Consider the following 19,375-nt stretch of genomic DNA (forward strand, 5'->3'; position numbering starts at 1 on the left):
CATCCGAGAGGTTTCCTCAGTTCTGACTGAATGGTAGAGAATGGAAGGATTTATATTCCTTGCATTATTCAGGTGACCCTGAGGGCACAGATAAACCTCCAAGTGACCTCAGAGAGAGTGCTAAGGACCGGATGACTGCAAGGAATGTAAATCTTTCCATTCTCCACCCTTCAGTCAGAACAGAAGAAGCTTCTTGGATGAGAAGTGAGAGATCTTCAAGGAAAAATAAAGTCCAGTTGCCTTTTGAAAAAGCACCTATGGGATTCTCACGAGAAATGTCTTCTAGTGTTTTTAACCACTGTGTAACTCCTCTGGATATTGCCATGGTGTCATCCATCCTTTGCAAAACCTCCCTTGGAAATGAAAATATGAAAACGAGCTGTTTCAGTCTGATGTAATGGGGATTCTGCTGGCATCTCATCAACTTAGTTAATTAACATGAACTGCTGTGCATGTAATAGATGGGTTGTTGACTTTCTTCCCTGTCCTCCTCTGAACTTTTAGATACTCCCCCACGGATACTTCAGCCAGGAAAAGGTGGTTACCATAAAAAAGGACCCCAAAGAGTCCTTTGGTATAACAATAGGAGGAGGAAGAGACGGCAGAGCAAAACTCCCTATTTATGTAACCAGTGTCCAGCCAGTTGGATGTCTCTTGAGGGATGGGAGAATTAAGAAAGGTAGGATACCACCAACCCCTTTGGAAAAAAAATGTTGATTAATCCAGGGATCTCCAACCTTGGCAATTTTTAAGCCAGGCAAAGCTGGCTGGGGAGTTCTGGGAGTTGAAGTCCTCCAGGCTTAAAGTCGCCAAGGTTGGAGACCCCTGGATTAAACTGTCACTGACAAATTCACTGAATTTCGTGAATTTGCAAAGATCTTTAGTGAACGAAACTAGGAAGGTGCGTTGGTTGGTTCTAATCTGTCTCCTTCCGATTTCTGTAAACAGGAGATGTTCTTTTGAGCATCAACAACGTCGATTTGACTCACTTGAATTACAATGAAGCCGTCTCTGCACTCAAGTCCAATGCGGCGCTGCAGACGGTGGTGCTGAAAGCGCTGGAGGTGGTCATCCCCGAGAAGGCCTCGGAAGGGGCTGAGAGCCTGGACAGAAAGGAAAACGGGCACAGCTGGGCCAGCTGGTCTCCTCTCTGGATCACCTGGCTGGGATTGCCAAGGTAAGGTTGGGAATCTTCCTGAGAAGGAGCTCTTGCTTATCTCAACCGGATCAAACAAAACTGTGTCAGGGTTTAGGGCAGGGGAGTCCAACTCAATTTCTGTTGTGGTTCGCCGGCAGCAGGGATGAGGTCTCAGAAAGCGAGGACTCAGATGAGGGGCCTGCATGTGATGCAGGGATGGGGCCAGGACCATCAGGGAGGGGAATGATGTCTTTGGAGATTGTGGAGGCTGGCAGCAGTGATGAAGAGGTCCCCGAGGAACCTGTGCACAGAGCAGTTGCAGCAGCACGGGCGACTCGGAAGTAAGGCAGCACAGTAATGGCCCCTCCCTTAAGAGATAAAAGCCAGCTGAGAAACCGGAGTTCTTTGCAGGAAGCAAAGAAGTTTTTGCACTCAAGCCTTTATCTTGGTTGGTGTTTGGAGACTCTTGGTGTTTTAAATATTTCTTAGCAACTTTATCTAGTGTTCTTGGCAGCCTTGCACAACCTTGGCAAGGCTCGTTCTTATCAGAGACAATTAGTTTGAAACAACCTTTTAACCGGGAAGGAACGGATTTGCAAAGAATCATTCAAAGGTTTTGCTGTTACCTCTGTTTGGTGTTTGTTTCCTTGGAACAAGGTTTGGGTCAGAACAGTTTCATTGAGGGCCACCTCAGGGTATGTTTGACTTCGGAGGGGAGTGGCCGGGGGCGTGGCCAGCTCAATGTCACTACTGTCGGGGGCACCTGTGGTGGCTGGAGCATTCTGCCAGCGAAAACGGGCTCCCTTTTCGGCTGCGGGGCCTCCTGCAACCCTCTGCCAGTGAAAACGGAGCTCGGGAGGCATACAAACCACAGAAGCCCAGTTAGTCATCCCTGATTATTTCCTGGACACGGCAGTGAATGTTACCCGAGACGCCTGCAGGACTGCTTCAAAGTTCTACCTCTGCGTTGCAGGGTGTTCAAGTCCACAGGTTGTAAAAGTTGCCCTAGTTCATTGCTCCTGCTGTGATCCACCTTCCTTCTCCCTGCACAAAGGCAAAAGCGATAACTCCAATGGGCTGTCCTTGTTTTTTTCCCTTTCAGCCAGCTCCACTGCTGCCAAGATATCATCTTGCACAAAAGCAATGCGGAGAGCTGGGGATTCAGCATAGTGGGCGGTTTCGAGGAAAGCAAAGGGAACCAGCCCTTCTTCATTAAAACCATCGTGCCTGAGACTCCTGCCTTCTGGGACCGGCGGCTGAAGTGCGTGCATTCTTGCTCCTACGGTTTGGGGTTTCCGCTAGAGAGGCAACCTGGTATAACGGTTAAGGGCCCCAGGCTGGAAACCGAAAGATGGTGAATTCTAGCCCTGCCTTAGGCATGAAGCCTGCTGGATGACCCTGGGCCATCCCTCTCTCTCTCACCCCTAGGAAAAGGGGGACCACGGCATGCTGAAAAATGTTACCTCAAAATCTGCAGGCGCCAGAAGTCAAGATTGACTATAGGGGGGGAAAAGGTCAACATTGCTTTAAGATTTTCCCCAGAGCAGGCAAAAACTGCCCCTGGCCCTAAGAGCAGGGCTTGAAGGCGAGGAGGGTTGACTGTGCAACTCAGCTGGCTTTTCATGGCCTCACAGCAAATAGCCATAGCCCTTAGACTTGTATACCGCTTGATAGAGCTTCACAGCCCCCTCTAAGCAGTTTACAATGTCAGCATGTTGCCTTCAACAACCTGGGCCCTCATTTTACCAACCTCGGAAGGATGGGAGGCTGAGTCAACCTTGAGCTGGTCAGAATCGAACTCCTGGCAGTTGGCAGAATTAGCCTGCAATACTGTATTCTAACCCCTGCGCACCACGGCTCAATGTCTGGGAAGGAAGTGTTAGTTTCCCCTCCTTTTCTTTCCTGAAAAACAGAAGGAATGACTTGGTGTTCAGCGTGGAAGAAGCAAGGCTGTAATTGAGGGAGTCAGAAAATGCCATCTTTATAAGCTGTATTACACACCTATAGTGCCGTGGTACCCTGGTGCCCATCGTTAATTGGTTCCAGGAGGCACGATGAGTACCAAAACCAGATTTTTCCCATAAGGAATAATGGAGTGAGTCACAAGGCAGGCAATACCGAAAAGTTCTAGCTTGTGCCTTGACTATGAAACAAACGATGAGTACTGGGACAAAATTTACATGTCAAAATCCGATGAGTTTTGAAGGAGTTGAGTACTAAGGTACCACTGTAAACTCATTTGCAATGGGGAGTTAGTGCGTGAATTGGCTTGAAAATCTTTGGGGCTGGATGCTTGTTATTGTTTTTTTTTTCCTTTGTCAGATGGTATTTAAAAACTTTTATGAAACAAAACGAGAAGCCAAGTGCAAACAAGTAAAAACGGTAGAAAGAAATAAGAACGTACAAGAAAAGGGACTTGTGTGTGTGTGTGTGTGTGTGTGTGTAAAATGTTGCTGGGGATTTAACGTGGTGCATGTTTTGTGTGGCAGTGAAGGAGGCCTTGAGGAAGGCGTGGCTGTAACAGGCCTGTTTCCTTTTCCCTCCCAGGTGCGGGGATGAAATTGTGGCCGTCAACGGCGTGTCTGCGGTGGGGATGAGCAACAGCCAGCTCATCCCGATGCTGAAGGAGCAACGGAATAAAGTGACTCTAACGGTGGTCTCGTGGCCCGGCAGCCACGTCTAAGGTGCCAACTGGAATAGGATGCTTGATTCAAGATGCCTTCGTTGGAGGGAGCCAACCCACCAGCGGCTGAGCAGGCCTCAGACCGGTTTCCTCCCAACGGGCAGGTTTTTCTACGGAAAAGGCAAAAATGTAGCTTCTTGTTGAGTTTGATTTTAGATCCATCTGCTCGGTAAGCTAAAAGCAGCTGATGAGCAGTTGGAGGTAACTCGTGGCATGGTTATTTTTGTTGTTGTTGTTGTTGTTGAAGAGGGAAACTCTGAGCCACAGCCTGCTTCTCCTGAAGTCTCCTCTTAAAGCCGCCAAACTAAAGGACAGCAGGCTGAAACTCAAGGGATCGATGGCCTTTAATAAGATAATCTCGGCTCTTAGCAAACTAAAGTACAGCAACCTTCCAGTTTACTGACTAGTCATTGCAACGGGCGAATCCTTTTGATGGGTCTCCCTGTAGTAGTCACTGGTGCCTTGCACAGTAGGAGGCCTGGGAATGCTCAGCCGTTGTTGAGGTGTGTATTTATGCCTCTTGCTCAACCTGATGGTTCAGCCTGGAGCCAGTCTCAAGGGTTATGTGACGCTTCACAGCCTTGTTGGACTTCAGGAGTTGCTTTCCAGGAGGTCCGGAAGCCCAAGGGAAGGACGTTCCTCCTCAACTGAGCCCCCTTTCAGGGTTTCTCTCCTGTCACTTCTTTCCCACGGTAGAGGGAATATGGATGAGCTACTCATGGCAGACTGTGGCCTTTGGATAGACACTGAATAGAGGCTTACTGTGTCTCTGCAGACAATTTGTGGGCGGGGGGGTTTCAGACCAAGCCAGCTGCCCAGACCTTCCCATAAATGTCTTGAAGAAGGATTCTGTTCCAGCTCATTCCCATCCCAACAAGCTCATTAGGACCACAGTCCTAGTTGAGTTCGCTTCTCATCGCAGCAGCTCAGACGGCCAAAGAAAATGCTTAAGAGGAAATAAAGCCATCTGCCCCCCCACTGTCCTTTTGAGGGCATCCTCCCTCTGCCCAGATACATTTGCAGGAGGGCTTCAACTATCTTTTCCATCCGTGGTTTAGGGGGTGGTGGTGAAGGAGATGGCTCAGCCTACCAACCTTACCCGCTGGGAAAAAAGCCATCAAAAGCCACCTCCCTTGGGTTGTTTTCCTTTGATCCGATCCCCACAGTGTTTGTTTGTTTGTTTTTTGATCAGTCCTATCCCTGAGCTAATTGAGCATCCTTGGGATTGCTTAACAAGATCGCTCAACAAGTACGTCCTTTTGTCCGTGGCTGTGGCGGAGACTTTGTCCTGTGAACAGTTGCACAGCAAATTAAAGAGAGGAATAAGCATCCCCCACTACGGAAAGGTAGCAAAAACTGTGCCTATGGAAGGTGCTTGCTATGTTTTCTTCCACATGTGTGCGCACACACATATGCTGACACTTGAAGATAAGAAATTTTCTTTTTGTAAAAGTCATCTTTTTTTTCCCCTTAAAAAAATAGCCTGAATTAATTATTTTTCTAAGCATAGGATACACTACATTTATTTCACTGGGTTGAAAACCTGCTTTCTGTTGTCCATGCTCTACGAAGCTTCATGATTTACAAAGGGATCCTACTACCTACTGTTTGCAAATATTGTGTGGTTAGAGAATTTATTAGTTTGTGTCGTAATTAGGAAACTAATAGGGCCTGCTACCTCCAATTAAAATGGATTTCTCAGCCCTTGATTTGCACAGAAGTTTTAGGTTGCTGAAACACAGCAACCCTCTACTACTGGGCTCTCCAACCTCGACCGCCTTAAGGCTAGTGGAGTTCAACTCCCAGAGTTCCCCAGCCGGCATGGCTAGCTGAGGAATTCTGGGCGTTGAACTCCACAAGCCTTCAGGTTGCCCAGGTTGGAGACCCTTGCTGTACAATGTGCTTCTTCCACTTGCTCACAAGGTGGGTGGGTGGGTGGGTGGGAGGTACACACATCTCAGGAAACAACTTGCAAGGGGGGTTCTGCTTCTCCCAGGACCTTGGCTTCCTGGAGATTTCAGGGTGCCTTTCAGTTGGCGCCTTATTTCAACTGAACAGCAAGTCAGGCTGATGCAAACACAGGACTTGGTATTCACAGAGGCTGTGCAAAATAGCAAATCAACAAAAAAAAGGACTTATGATTTGTTTAAATCTGATTCATGCTTGGACTCTGTTGCCTCATTTGAATCTGGCAAGTAGGTACTAGTGCTCCATTTAAGGATGTTGATTCACTTAAAAATGTATTTGTCAAAGTATATTTCTGAAAGTCAGCATCTGCCTTCAGGTGTGCTTTGAAAGGATATTGGTCTGCCTAATTGACGGGTAATAAGAATATTGACTCTTTGTCTTGGAGTTGGAGTCCCACGTGACCACTGTAATGTGTGACTCTTGCAACAGCTATAAAAAGGGTGTCAAACCTTTTCTCTCAAATGAAGGGGACGTGCATTTTCATTTCATTGTATTTGTCTGATTTCAATGTGCCTTCAACAATCAGCAGGAAATCTGGTAGCTATTGTATTATTTTGCACCAAAAAAATTGTTGAAACTTGTAGAGACGTTTGTCACTGCTCTGATACATTTATAAATTATTATTCTGAAGTTACGGAAGACGTTTGGTTTTTCTGTTCTGACCAGATCAACTTCCACAGTCGTCTTTCATTTTTCTTTGTGATCGCTGGTGCGCAAGCTCTTCTGCAAGCTTGAGGCATATTCTTACCTTGGTTGTGGTGTTTGGAAGATCGTATGTTTCATCCCAGCGCTCAGCATCTGAAATATCCCATGAATGTAAAGCATCATGGTTTGTCCTCCTAAATGCTTGTTTGTTTGTTTATTGGATTTACATTTATTTACTGTTTAAAAAGATATTATAGGTTGCTATTTAGTTTGGAAGGAGAAGGCAGGGTTAGGCCAACCCTTTTGTTTCAAAGTGATGAGATGTAGAGTTTTAATCTTAAAAAACATTTGAATGGACAAGGGTAGATTAGGATTTTAACAACATTCCTATCAAAATGTTATGGCAACTTTTATCAGCCATAAAGGTAAAACAGTAAGAAACAGACCCTTTATAGTCATCTTTGAAGGCTGCAAAGTCGTTGAGACAACCAAGTTGCTGAAGGTTTTTTTTAAAACAAAAAGCTCTTTAAAAAAACAACTAACCTTGTCTGGAGAGCCTATAATTTGTTTTGGGTATTCTGAGTATCATTTCCATGATTACACAGCATGTCTAGGCCACTGTTTCTTGATCTCAGCGCCTTAAAAAATGTGCAGATTTCAACTCCCAGAATTCCCCAACCAGCAGGGCCATGGCAAAGAATTCTGGGTTTTGAAGTCCACACATAAACAGTACTCTAGAGCAGAGGGGTCTCCAACCTTGGCAACTTTTAAGACTTGTGGGCTTCAACTCCCAGAATTCCTCAGCCAGCTTTGCTGAGCTAACATGACTGGAGGAGGAATTCTGGGAGTTGAAGTCCACGAGTCTTAAAGTTGGAGACCCCTGCTCTAAACCAGCAGCCCTCAACCTTTTGGCCACCAGGGACTGGTTCCGTGGAGAGAGGTTTGTCCGCAGACCGGGAGTGCGGGTGGGTGGGATGGTTTTGTGTGCTGCCTCGGCTCCAGAGCAGTGTTTCTCAATCTTGATAGCTGGAAGATATGAGGACCAACTTCCAGAATTGGCCCTCACACTATAGCAGTATTTGAGGGGTTGCCACAAAGAAAAAGGGTCAGATTATTCTCCAAAGCCCCTGAAGGCAGGACAGGAAGCAACGGATGGAACCTAATCAAGGAGAGAAGCAACCTGGAATGAAGGAGAAACTGCCTAACAGGGAGGACAATTAATCGTTGGGATGGTTTGGTTCCAGAAGTGATGGGTGCTCCATCTTTGGAGGCTTTTAAGAAGAGACCGGACAGCCACTTGTCTAAAAATGTATAGGGTCTCCTCTTGAGCAGGGGTTGGAGTAGACGACCTTCAAGGTCCCTTTCAGCTCTATTCTATTCTGATTTGTCTTCAAGTTGCCAAGGTTGTGAGAAACACTGGTCCAGAAAATGAAATAGGAACTTGTGGGCCATATTTTGTCCTCCTGAGCACACTGGGTCTACATCATCCAAGAGGTTTAAGAACACACTACTTCTATATGACAAACAAAACAGCCAGCAAGCTTCTGTGAATTAAGTTTGCAGTGTAAAATTTAGTATTAAGTGCTGCTTTCACCGAGTCCTAGATGCCATGACCACACAGAAACTAATCCCATTTCCCTCCCACCCCACAAAAAGTTTTTTTTTTCCTACATATTTCCTGTTATTGACCCATTCACTGCATCATCATAGCATACAAATCAAAATACATTGGGTATACTGGCTCATGTGTCCAGAGTTGTTAGTTTCATATAAACACTCAAACTCGCATAACTACAATACAAAAAAAGTATAAAGTTGAAATGACTTTTAGGAAGTGCTTTTAAACATTTCCCACGGGTGGAAGATAATGCAAGAGCGGATGTGCGCAAAAGAGCGATGACCTGAAGAGAGACTCCCACGTATTCTTTTCCAAAGGAAAACCACAAATCCTAGGTCTACATTTAGTGTTTTAAGAGTTGTGAAAAGTGACTCTGAGACTTACGGATAAATTGCCGGTTTTTAAATTCATTTAGGTTAAAAAAAAAAAAAAAAAGAGGGTCTTGATAAGTAAGTAGCTTCTGTCAAGCTACTTAAGGCCGACTTTGAAATCCACCACGAAGTGGTCATAGTAAAACACTCTGATCTGGAAGACTCCAGACGCCTAGCTAGAAAGGGCCTCCTCGGAGAAGCTGGGCGTTTCAAGGGGCCGAAATGCTCCAGGGACTGACTTGTGGTTTCCCACCAAGCTTTTCCTTGAACGAAGTCCAAAGTTCAAAAGCTACAGTTAAGGGGCAAAGGAGAAATGGGACTAGCTTATAGGAGCCAGAATGCCTGGCGTGGAGGATGACTTAACACTGGTTTCTTCTTGCACCAAAACAGCTCCATGTGGTTGCTGCCCTGCTTCATTTTTTTTTAAAAAAGGGAAACCGTAATAATTGCCCAATATTGTCCTAGTCTCTAAATGCAGGGGATTCCATCAGAAGCCATAGGATCTGAAACGATGGAGTTGGCCTGCCCGGAGAAGCCCTCCAGGCCAAGGGGTGGGGCTGGGTTTGGGCCCTCTCCTCAAAGTCCTGCCGTTTGGCTTCCCATGTTGGCACCTCAACCTGTGTCCGTGTTTGGGCGCCACCCAAAAGGGAAACGTCGGCCGGAGAGGCCCCCCTCCTGGTTGGCAGAGGGAGTCCAGGAGCGCTACTCCTTGGCGTCCTGCTCGTTTCCTCCTGCAAGTCCATCTTCGCTTGCCTCCTTCTCCTCTTTGTTGTGCTTGTTCTTTTTGTGCTTGTGTCGACGGTGGCCTTCTCCTTCTTCGCCCTCATGCTGCTTGCTGATGGGGAAAGAAGCACAGCGTCAGCTCCAGTGACAGCCAGGCAACTGAGCTCTGTTGAGACAGGATCGGGCCTGGGTGGGTCATCTCTCGCCTGAAGGTTCTCGCCGAAAGAGAGAGACAGGGAGAGGGAAGCCCGGAAGACTTAACCCTCTGGTCCCGGTGACCCACCCAGACTGGATCCTGCAACGTCCTCCTGGGATGTGTGTATAATATTTGCCTTCATCCACGAGGTTGTGGACGTTGGGCTTTTTAAGCCCTAACCTAGAAAGGTAAATTACCCCTTCTTAAAGGGATTCCGTACCATCTTTAGAAATCAGTAGCTGCTCCCCATTGTGGCAGGCGAGAAAAATATTACAGTCTATGAAAAGAACAGAAGGCAGCGTGCTAGTCAACAGGGCCTGTTAAATAGATGCCGTTACTTAAAAACACTTTTGTGTCTCCAAGTGGATAAACCTCCCCCATCCTGCCTGCCTGCTCCCAGGATTCCCACAAGGTGAAAGAGAGTCCCTGAGTAGGATCAGTTCCGTTTCAAAGGAGGTTGAAAACTACAGGTTTTCAATAGGGCCTCTTGCCTCCCGGGCTCTTGGGCGTCCATCATTGGACACCGGGGGTGTCCAAAACAGGCTGGGTAACCACTTTACTGGGGCGGTGTAAGATTTCCTGCCTTGGGCAAGGGGTTGGACTAGAAGACCTCCGAGGCCCCTTCCAGCCCTGTGATTCTATGTCTTCACTGGGAGGATCACGCTCATTCCCTGCTTTAGCGCAGATCTCCTTCCAGCCTCTCTCAGCCCCATAAGGCAGACCAGCCTGAGAAACTAAAAGGGATAGGGAGGCAGTCCTTCAGGGAGGACCATCATGGAGCCTGACTACCATGGTTGCAAGTTACCATGGTTGCAAGTTACCATGGTAGCCATAAAATGGGTTGGTCATGTGATTTTACCTTTTTGGCATAAAATTTAAGGAAATCACTTGGCTCATTAAGCAAATCTTAATTGGTGGTCATTAAGCGAACCAATGGCAGTTGTTGCCAAAAATCGGAAGTGAATGACGGACGTAAATCCCTGTCATACGATCTTGAGACGCTGCAAACAGGTGTAAGTGTGACCTGGTGGCTGAGTGCCACAGGTGAGCACAGAGCGGGCCCAACCATCGGAATTTTGAACCTGGGTCATAGGTAACCCCCAGGTAGATCCACCTGGTCTCTAAAGGACTGGTCAAGGACTACCTGTAGATGAGGGCTACCTTCACTGTAAAGTTTTAGGGCTGGATGGAGACAGTCTCCCAAGTAGCTTTCTTGACCAGGGCTCAAGACTCCCTTCTCTGAGGGTTGTCTTGGCGCTTCCCCCAGTCCTCCCTCGTCAGCTGCACCTCACGGCAATCCATGCTGGCCAAGAGGTTCCCTCTGGTGGAGACTCCGGGCCTTTGAGGAACTTACTCTAAGTCTAGCTGAAAGAGAGCCACAATGGGGGAGCAACCTTTAACCGACCAGGAGCTTTTCACTAGAAGCAGGCAAGGTAGAGGTTGGTTCTCACTAACTCGGACTTAGTTTGGAATACAGTTCAGCACTACTACAGGTAAGTCCTCAACTTACAACAGTTCATTTAGTGACTATTCAAAGTTACCACGGCACTGAAAAGAGTGACTTATGACCGTTCTTCACAGTTACAACCTTTGCAGCATCCCCGTGCTCAGAATCCAGATGCTTGGCAACTGGTTCATATTTATGACGGTCACAGTGTGCCCCCTTTTGCGACCTTCAGATAAGGAAAGTCAAAGGTTCACTCAACAACAACTTATTGCTAACTTATTGCTAACTTATCAACTGCAGTGATTCACCCAACAAACTGTGGCAAGAAAAGTTGTAAAACGGGGCAAAAGCTCACCGAACAACAGAATTTTGGGGCTCAATTGTGGTCGTAAGTCAAGGACTACCTGCATTGTCACTAAATTCAAAAGCATTTGGCCCGAACCAAAAAGAGGAGCCAGCCTAGAACAGCCAACGACTTACCGCCGAGACGATTTATGTTTGCTGCTCTCTTCTTTGTCCCTGTGCCTCCTTTCCCGGTGACGATCTTCTCGCTCCCGACTGCGATCTCTACTCCGGCGGTAGTCACCATGCTCAAAATCGTAACTGCGTTCACGGCTGTAATAACGGTACCTCTCATCGTCACTAGGAGAGAAGAACGAAGTATGGGTGTCAGGCTCAAAATCCAAGAGCAACACGCAGACTACCACTGGGTAACAGAAGTTGGAAGGGACCTTGGAGGTCTTCTAGTCCAGCCCCTGCTCAAGCAGGAGACCCTGTACTATTTCAGACAAGTGGCTGTCCAGTCTCTTCTTAAAAATCTCCAGTGATGGAGCACCCATGATTTTTGGAGGCTGTTCCACTGGTTAATTGTTCTCACTGTTAGGAAGTTCCTCCTGAGTTCCAGGTTGCTTCTGTCCTTGGTTAGTTTCCATCCATTGTTTCCTGTCCTGCCCTCAGATGCTTTGGAGAAGAGGTTGACCCCCCTCTTCTTTGTGGCAGCCCCTCGAATTTTGGAAGACTGCTATCATGTCACTTTTGGTCCTTCTCTTTGTTAGACTTGACTTGGCTTTTCGTCTACAGACAAACTCTTGCCAGACTAAAGCAACGATCTGCATAAATATGCATCTACTCCATGAATCAAGAAGCCATCCTGTCCACTTCCTGCCTACCAAACATTCCAAGCTCTGCTTCCCCTTTGCCTTCTGGAGGGAACAGCCCCTCCCCCCTGGGACTCCAGACTACATTCCACCACATCAGCACAGGAGTGTGGAGGCTGTTCAGTGTTCAAGCTGATTTCTGATTAAGGTTGGCCATGCATGGGGTCGACATCTTGATTTTTTTGGAGGAGCATAACAAACATGCCTATACGATGCAGGAACTAGCTGGGGAAGACAGGATCTCCACACTCCGAAATTGAGAGTCAAGCTACAGGCACCCCCATTTTTAAAATGCCAATCCCAGCAAACCACCTGGGAGGTCCAAGGAAGGGGATGTGTGAGCAGTTTGTCTCCCAAAAGCTTCCTCTCCCATTTCTACTTTTAAGCCCAAATAAAAGCTGAAAACAAACTGAAAGGCCATCATTAGGGCCTCAGGTAGTCTCAACCTGGTTATTCGTTTCCTGTCACTGTGGCTTCTTCTTAGAATCCTCCATTTGTGATATTTTGTGGATTTAACACTACAGTGTGAAAATAGTGACTTCCGCTGCCAAGAAAAGCTGAGCCATGCAATTATACTAAGCTTGTCTCTTAGCAGCTATGAAGCTGAACTTCCCGGCTCTTCCTACATCAGTTCACCCTTTCTCTTCTGACTTGAAAGGGCAATGTTTTTATCTGAAATGCAAGCCAAGATCTTGTGCATGCCGATTGTTGACCGGAAAGAGAGAAAACAATGAATACAGGTAATCCTTGACTAACAACCATTCATCGAGTGACCATTCAAAGTTACGACAGCATTGGAAAAAATGACTTATGACCGTTTCATATTTACAACCATTGCACCATCCCCCTGGTCACATGATCAAAATTTGGACGCCTGGCAACGGACTCATATTTATGACGGTCGCAATCTCCCAGGGGGGTCACGTGGTCCCCTTTTGCAACCTTCCAACAAGCAAAGTCAAGGGGGAAGCCACTTAACAACCGTGGTAACGACTGGACTGATTCACTTAACAACTGTGGCAAGAAAGGTCATAAAATGAGGCAAGGTTCACTTACCAACTGCCTTGCTTAACAACATAGATTTTGGGCTGCTTTGTTTTGGTAAGTCAAGGACTACTTATAATGATTACGCTGTGACTCCAGCATCGGTGTGGTGACCCAAAGGGGCATGGCACAAAGGCAACCCAGTCAGAGAATCAGTAGGAGTCCATTTATTAGCTCCAGCTTCACCCCCAATGTCCTTGTTACCTCTGGCTGGAGAAAAACTCCCAGGAACAGCCTTTGGCTGCAGAAAATCAAGTCCAAAACATGAGCAACACAAACTGTACCTTAAAGTCCAAACAAGCCAAACTGAACTAATTAGTTTGGCAGGGGAGGAGCAAGAATTTCAGACTTGAAGGCATGGAAAAACTCACACGGTTGGGAAGATGCCAGGAACACAGATAAGCCACGACAACACAGGATAAAGTCATGTTTGTTCCCAACAGCCTGCAGCTTGCCTTTCTTATAAACTGTGTTCCCAGCTGCAGCTAATGAAGGGAATCAGGGCCCTTTCCTCCCCCATAAGCCACACAACCCATGTTGCTCCCTTCTCCGTTCCTCCCTGCGTGCCCTAGGATGAAGAGGAGGTGGGCTTCCTCTGACCTCCCTCTCCCTTGTTCTACCTTTTTCCTACTCTGCCCAGCCGGACTTTGCCCTTCCCCAGTTTCATCCACAGCCAACGAAGCCCCACTCCCACTCCTTCTCGGCTATTTGGCTTCCTCGGATTCAGACTCCGACACGGGCATGACACTTGGTTTCAAACTTGAATTATGTAGCTGTACCAATATTGCGGTAGAAGCTGCACTCACTTGCTGTATTCACTTGTGGTGGGTGTCCGGTCTCGCTCCCTCTCTCGCCTTGAGCCCACGTATTCCCAGGGGCCACTGTCGGAAGCACTGGAGGCCTTGTCGACTGTGGTCACCCAGGGAGTGTGGGACGTGGAAATGGGCGGGTAGGTGATGAAACCTGAATCTAGAGAGAAACGCGAGAGCTTGGCATCAGCCGTTTGGACACTCGTAGAGGACATGAGCTATGCCATCGTTTGCACAAGGGAGCTAGGAAAGTAGAAACCAGATCAGGTTTGTTAGAAAAGAGAAATTTTATCAGTGCACTAAAACAAGGGTCTCCAACCTTGGCAACTTTAAGACTTGTGGACTTCATCTCCCAGAATTCCTCTTCCAATCATGTTAGCTCAGGAATTCTGGGAGTTGAAGTCCACAAGTCTTAAATGTGCCAAGGTTGGAGACCCTTGGTATAAAGCGTGTGTGTGTGTGTGTCCCCAAACGTCGCAACTTTATGACTTGTGGAGGAAGTAGGATTGACTGGCTGGGGAATTCTGGGAGTTGAAGTCTACAAGTCTTCAAAGTTGCCAGGTTTGGAGATATACACCCCTCAATACAGGGAAGGGCTAATCCTGCTCCTTATTTTTGAAAGCACCTTTCCACAAAATACGAGGACAGGAAGGTGAATTTGATCCATGGCGAGCTGATGAATATGAATATGAGCAGGGGTGACCAGATTCCTGGCAAATAGGTTGAATGTATACTCCTTCCTTTTTTATCCTGCACTGTGTCAGGATTCCGGCAGTTGCCCCCCATTTAAATCATGAGTCTCTAGCGGATTTTCAAAGCTTAAAGATTAGACGATTCCGGTTTGTCGGCCGGCGGGGGATCTGCCCTCGCGATCCCGGCGCGTGGGGCTCCGACCGCCGGGACGGAGCTGCCCTGCAGGGCGCAGAAGGTAGGGGGATCCGGAGGGTTGTGCAGACTCTCCCTGGCTGGTGAACCTTTTCCCAGGACGTGCAGCGGGGTGTAATGGCCGCCACAAAGAAGCTGGCAGCCGGGTAAGATGCGCGGAGGAAGTGGAAAAGTGATTGAGAGGAGAAAGTTTTCTTGGCTCCTAGGACTCTAAGATTAAAATTCCTGAAAAAGATTTTGAATAATACCTGCCAGAGGAAAAAGCGGCTGTTTGAAGGTGCTGAAAGGATAGACTGTGAACCTTTTTTTTAGGGATGGTTTTAGCAAGCTGTTGGAGCCTTTAAATTTGATTTTCGATTTGGACTTTCTTTCTCTTGGATTGATATTACCCCAGAAGGAGAGAAAGTGAGAACTCTGCCTTGGTTTGGACTGACTGATAACTTTGGGACTGTTTTATTTTTTTTATTTTCTTTTGAATATTCTGGTTGTTGTAAGAAGAAAGAAGGGGAAAAGAAAAGAAAAGATTTACAATGGCTCTTTCTGTTGAGGAACTAAGAAAAGAATATGAACAAGCAAAAAAAAAATGGTAAAGATGGTGTGGAAGAAGCTTTCCTTTTCTTAGAAATGGCGCTTATTAATTATCAACAAACATTACAACAGATGAAGACAGCAGAGGAACAAGAAAGAAAGAAAGGAGCCATTTTTAATGAATCTCAGAACTTGATCCAGAAAGAAGGAAGAGAGAAAGAAAAGAAAGAAGAGAAAAGAAGAAAATTAAAGGACTTAAGGCCTTAAGATCTAAAAAAACATTTAAGAAAGGGAAAAATAAGGTGCAAAACCAATATGATGATAGTAAACAAAAGGGAAAAGGAATACGACAGAGAAGGGAAGCTGGCAAGGCAGAGGCTAGAAGAAGGGGTAGAAAGGTTTGTTGGGAGAAGAAAGAAAGGGAAAAGGTGGAGAAAAGCTACAATGTTTTGAAATTAAATGAAAAAAGAAATTTTTTTGGATAATGGATAAAGTATAATTTTTTTTTAAAAAAAAAGATTTTGCAAGTACATAAGATGAGATGGTAGTATTGTAATGATTTAAGAGTTGATAAGAGATTAAAATGTTAAAATGTTTAAAAATGATTGGCTTTAAAACCTAATAATAGGGGAGGTTTAGAATATTGTTTTAATTAAAGAGTTTAATAAGACTATGGTATTGATGTTATTATAAAATTTTTATTATAGTATCTTTTTTAATATTTGGATTTATTGTCTAATTATGTACTTAATTATGTTGGATGTATTAGTTAGATAGAATGTACCAAGCAAAATCGGATTGGGTATTAGATATTATTTTAAAGATTAATTTGATTAACTTAGGGGAGATAGAAAGGCATCATACTCTGATTAATGATTTCAGGAGAAACTTATTTTCTTTTTTTTTTATAAGGAATGAGACAAAGGGATGATAAAAAATGGACAAAAGATATAAATATAATGATTCAAATTAAGATGATTAATTAAGATAGAAGTAAGAAGTGTGAAATATGTGGGGAAGTTAATATAGAAGGCTTAGAATGGTAAATAAAATAAGTAATGATATGTAAGATGAGCATGAATATAATTGAAGTCCATGAAGAGAGAGACACCTGGGTCCAAGTTACTTTCCAAAAGATTTTTTTATGTTTTGTGTGTTGTGTGTATATGTCTTTTTGGGGGAGAATTAGTTAAAAATTGTAGAAATATAGATTGAGAATAATGGTAACTAAGTCAGAAAGAAACAGATGAAATAATAATAAAGATATTAAATAAGAGTAAAAGAGAAGTAAAGAGAAATTGAATAAGAGGTTTTGGTATGTTGTATGGAAATGGTTTAAAACAGAATTATAATTTATCTGACTTGTTAAATTGACAATGAAAAAGGTTTAAACATGTAATGAATAATGACAATTTGTGTGTTTTAAAAATTAATAAAACTTGTTTAAAAAAAAAAAAAAAAAGATTAGGAGTAGACATGCCGGTGCTGCCTGGATGTAGCCGACTCTGAGATACATCATTGTCACCTTTGACCCTGGTTTTCCCCCACCCCCTGGGTGTATCGTAATTCATATTCTCCAATGGGACACATCCATAGCCCAGAGTCATCAATCAGGCTCTCCAGTTAGAATTTTGCACAGCTGCCTGGAAACTATGAAAAACATTTATGGGATGCAGTTTCGGTTTTGCAAGTTGCTACACTATTCCCCCCTCCCTTTTGTTGGCAACTCTGAAAGACCAGAGAAATATTTTATGAGTTGACGTACTATATAGGCATGTCAGAGATTGCTGTGCTACTCCAGAAAATTAAGATGTGGACCCCACGCATGGCCAACCTTAGTCAGAAATCAGCTTGAACACTGAATAACCTCCCCTCTCCTATTCTGTTGTGGTGGAATGTAGCCTGGAGTCCCAGGAGGGAGGGGCTGTTCCCTCCATCACCCCAGAGGGCAAAGGGGAAGCTGAGCTTGGAATGTCTGGTAGGCAGGAAGAGGACAAGATGGTCTCCTGGTTCATGGAGAATATGCGTATTTATGCAGATAGTTGCTTTAGTCTGGCAAGACTTTGATTCACAGACTATACAGGCAATCCTCGACTTACAACAGTTCATTTAGTGACTGTTCAAAGTTATAACAGCACTGAAAAATGTGACTTGTGACCACTTTTCAGACTTACAACCATTTCCGCATCCCCATGGTCACATGATCAAAATTGGGATGTTTGGCAACTGACTCGTATCTATGAAGGTTGCAGTGTCCCAGGTTCATAGGATCACTTTTTGCAACTCTCTGACAAGTAAAGATTCACTTAACAATTGTGTTACTAAGTTAATAACTGCAGGGATTCACTTAGCAACTGTGGCAAGAACAGTCATAAAATGGGGCAAAATTCACTTAACAAATGTTTCACTTGGTAAATTTTGGGCTCAATTGTGGTCATAAGCCAAGGGCTACCTGTATTCACATTTATACAGATGGTTGCTTTAGTCCGGCAAGATTCTGACTGTCGGCGAACAACCAAGTCAAATCTAACAAAGAGAAGGACCAGGGGCGACACGAGAGCCGTCTCGCGGGGTTTGAGGGGCAGCCACAAAGAAGAGGGGGAGGGGTCCACCTGTTCTTCACAGCACCTGAGGGCAGGACAAGGTGGTCATCGATCAGGTGTTCGATCAGCAGCAAGAGCCTGGCACAGCTGTGGCATCAGGCAGTCTCCAAGGATAATCCCAGTGGGGGGGGGGGGAATCTTTTCTGGAGAAGGGAGCATATCTAAGGTGAAGGATGACCAGGTGGGGTTTCCCAGGTGGAAAACATGATAGGTACCCAGTTCTGTTTTCTCAAGAAAGGAGGTTAAAAATAACCCAGTGGGGTTTCATGTGGGTTACTCCTTTATTGAATGTGCCCGACCCACTCAGGCAGGTTGGGAGACGGCCATTCATACTGATAAGATCTCCATATCCACACCGCTAGGAGTCACCATATACAACCACAACTGAGCCCCAGATTTCTGCTGCAAAGCAAGACAGTTAAGTGAGCTTTGCCCCATTTTATGACCTTTCTTGCCACCGTTGTTAAGTGAATCTCTGCAGTTAACTTAGTGAATCTGGCTTCCCCCGTCAGAAGGTCGCAAAAGGGGATCACTTGATTCCAGGACAAATACGAGGCAGTTGCCAAGCGGTCAAATTTTGATCACGTGACCATGGGGGATGGTAAAATGGTCGTAGGTGTGAAAAATGGCCCCAATTCTCTTTTTTCAGTGCCGTTGTAACTTTGGTCCCTGAACGAATTGGTTCTAAGTCGAGGATTACCACTAGTCCTACTCAAGGCATCGGCTGGGAGGCAGCCTCTGGGGATTTGGATCAGCTTCAGGGTGTAAAGAGAAGCATTGGTGCTGGGTGGATGATAGCTAGTTCTGAACCTCTTCATGTGGTTTGCTTATAGACACTAATTATAAACTCAAGCAATTGTGGCTAAGCCCCTTAACGCAACAAACTCTTATTACCCTTCAGGAGGGATGTGAAAACCTGGCTCGTTGCACAGGCATTTGGGCTAGGGTGGGAATTAATTTGGCAGAGTTGAGGGGCAGCTGTAGTGCTGTGATTGTCAACTTATCAAACATTCCTATGCCTGTTTTAGTAGTTTCCATTAAAAAGGGGGGGGGGAGGAAATCTGGAAGAGCAGCAGTTTAGGAGCGAAAGTACATTCCAACTCTTCTCTTTGAAAGATTGCAACTAAACTACCAGAGCTTTTGCCCAGGAACATATTTAATTGGAGAACGTGAATGATGACACCCAGCCTGTGAAGGTGCTCAATTGGAGAGTCTGATTTATGACACACCCAGCTGGGAGGGGGGGAAAACAGGGTCACAGGGGACTGTAAATGATGTAGGCCAGAGTTGGCTTCATACAGGGCAGGGCCAGTATGTCACCTCTAATGAATCCTTTGAAGTTTTTTGAAGTTTGACTCAAGAATCATGATTTAATTAGACCAATTGCTGGAATCCTGACACTGATACCCTGTTTCTCCAACAATACAGCCTCCCCAATAGGAAGTCCCAGCATGTTTTATAGGCATGAAATGAAATTAAGCCCCTCCCCCAAATTAAGGCCTATATTAAAACATGCGAAATGGGGGAATGGTGGTGGGGGCTTGCTGTTAGGAAGTACTT

At 45.5% G+C, this 19,375-nt stretch overlaps 2 protein-coding genes across 4 annotated transcripts in view; one reads left to right on the forward strand and one right to left on the reverse strand.

The window, feature by feature from the left end:
* The window catches only part of LOC113427283 (ligand of Numb protein X 2-like), a 47,209-nt gene extending 40,786 nt beyond the window's left edge, over window positions 1–6,423 (forward strand). Inside the window, exons 7-10 of the mRNA XM_087971998.1 lie at window positions 505–679; window positions 949–1,177; window positions 2,241–2,399; window positions 3,686–6,423. Of these exons, the coding sequence (XP_087828124.1) occupies window positions 505–679; window positions 949–1,177; window positions 2,241–2,399; window positions 3,686–3,821 (699 nt within the window). The 3' untranslated portion in view covers window positions 3,822–6,423. The remainder of the gene's footprint in view (window positions 1–504; window positions 680–948; window positions 1,178–2,240; window positions 2,400–3,685) is intronic.
* Window positions 6,424–6,518: 95 nt separating this feature from the next.
* Window positions 6,519–19,375, reverse strand: part of LOC113427285 (pre-mRNA 3'-end-processing factor FIP1-like) — a 45,026-nt gene continuing 32,169 nt past the window's right edge. The window contains exons 13-15 of one of the 3 annotated variants that reach the window (XM_087971999.1): window positions 13,797–13,959; window positions 11,270–11,431; window positions 7,986–9,258 (exon numbers count right to left, since the gene is read on the reverse strand). In XM_087971999.1, coding sequence (XP_087828125.1) covers window positions 9,126–9,258; window positions 11,270–11,431; window positions 13,797–13,959 — 458 coding nt within the window. In that variant the 3' untranslated portion in view covers window positions 7,986–9,125. Of the gene's footprint in view, window positions 6,588–7,985; window positions 9,259–11,269; window positions 11,432–13,796; window positions 13,960–19,375 lie in introns of those variants that run through there. The other 2 variants (XM_087972002.1, XM_087972000.1) reach the window with 2 other exon arrangements.

The sequence above is a fragment of the Notechis scutatus genome, chromosome 10 (assembly GCF_049901735.1).
Source record: "Notechis scutatus isolate UNSWTSFEM ecotype Mainland chromosome 10, rNotScu1.2, whole genome shotgun sequence".
Classification (NCBI taxonomy): Eukaryota; Metazoa; Chordata; class Lepidosauria; order Squamata; family Elapidae; genus Notechis; species Notechis scutatus.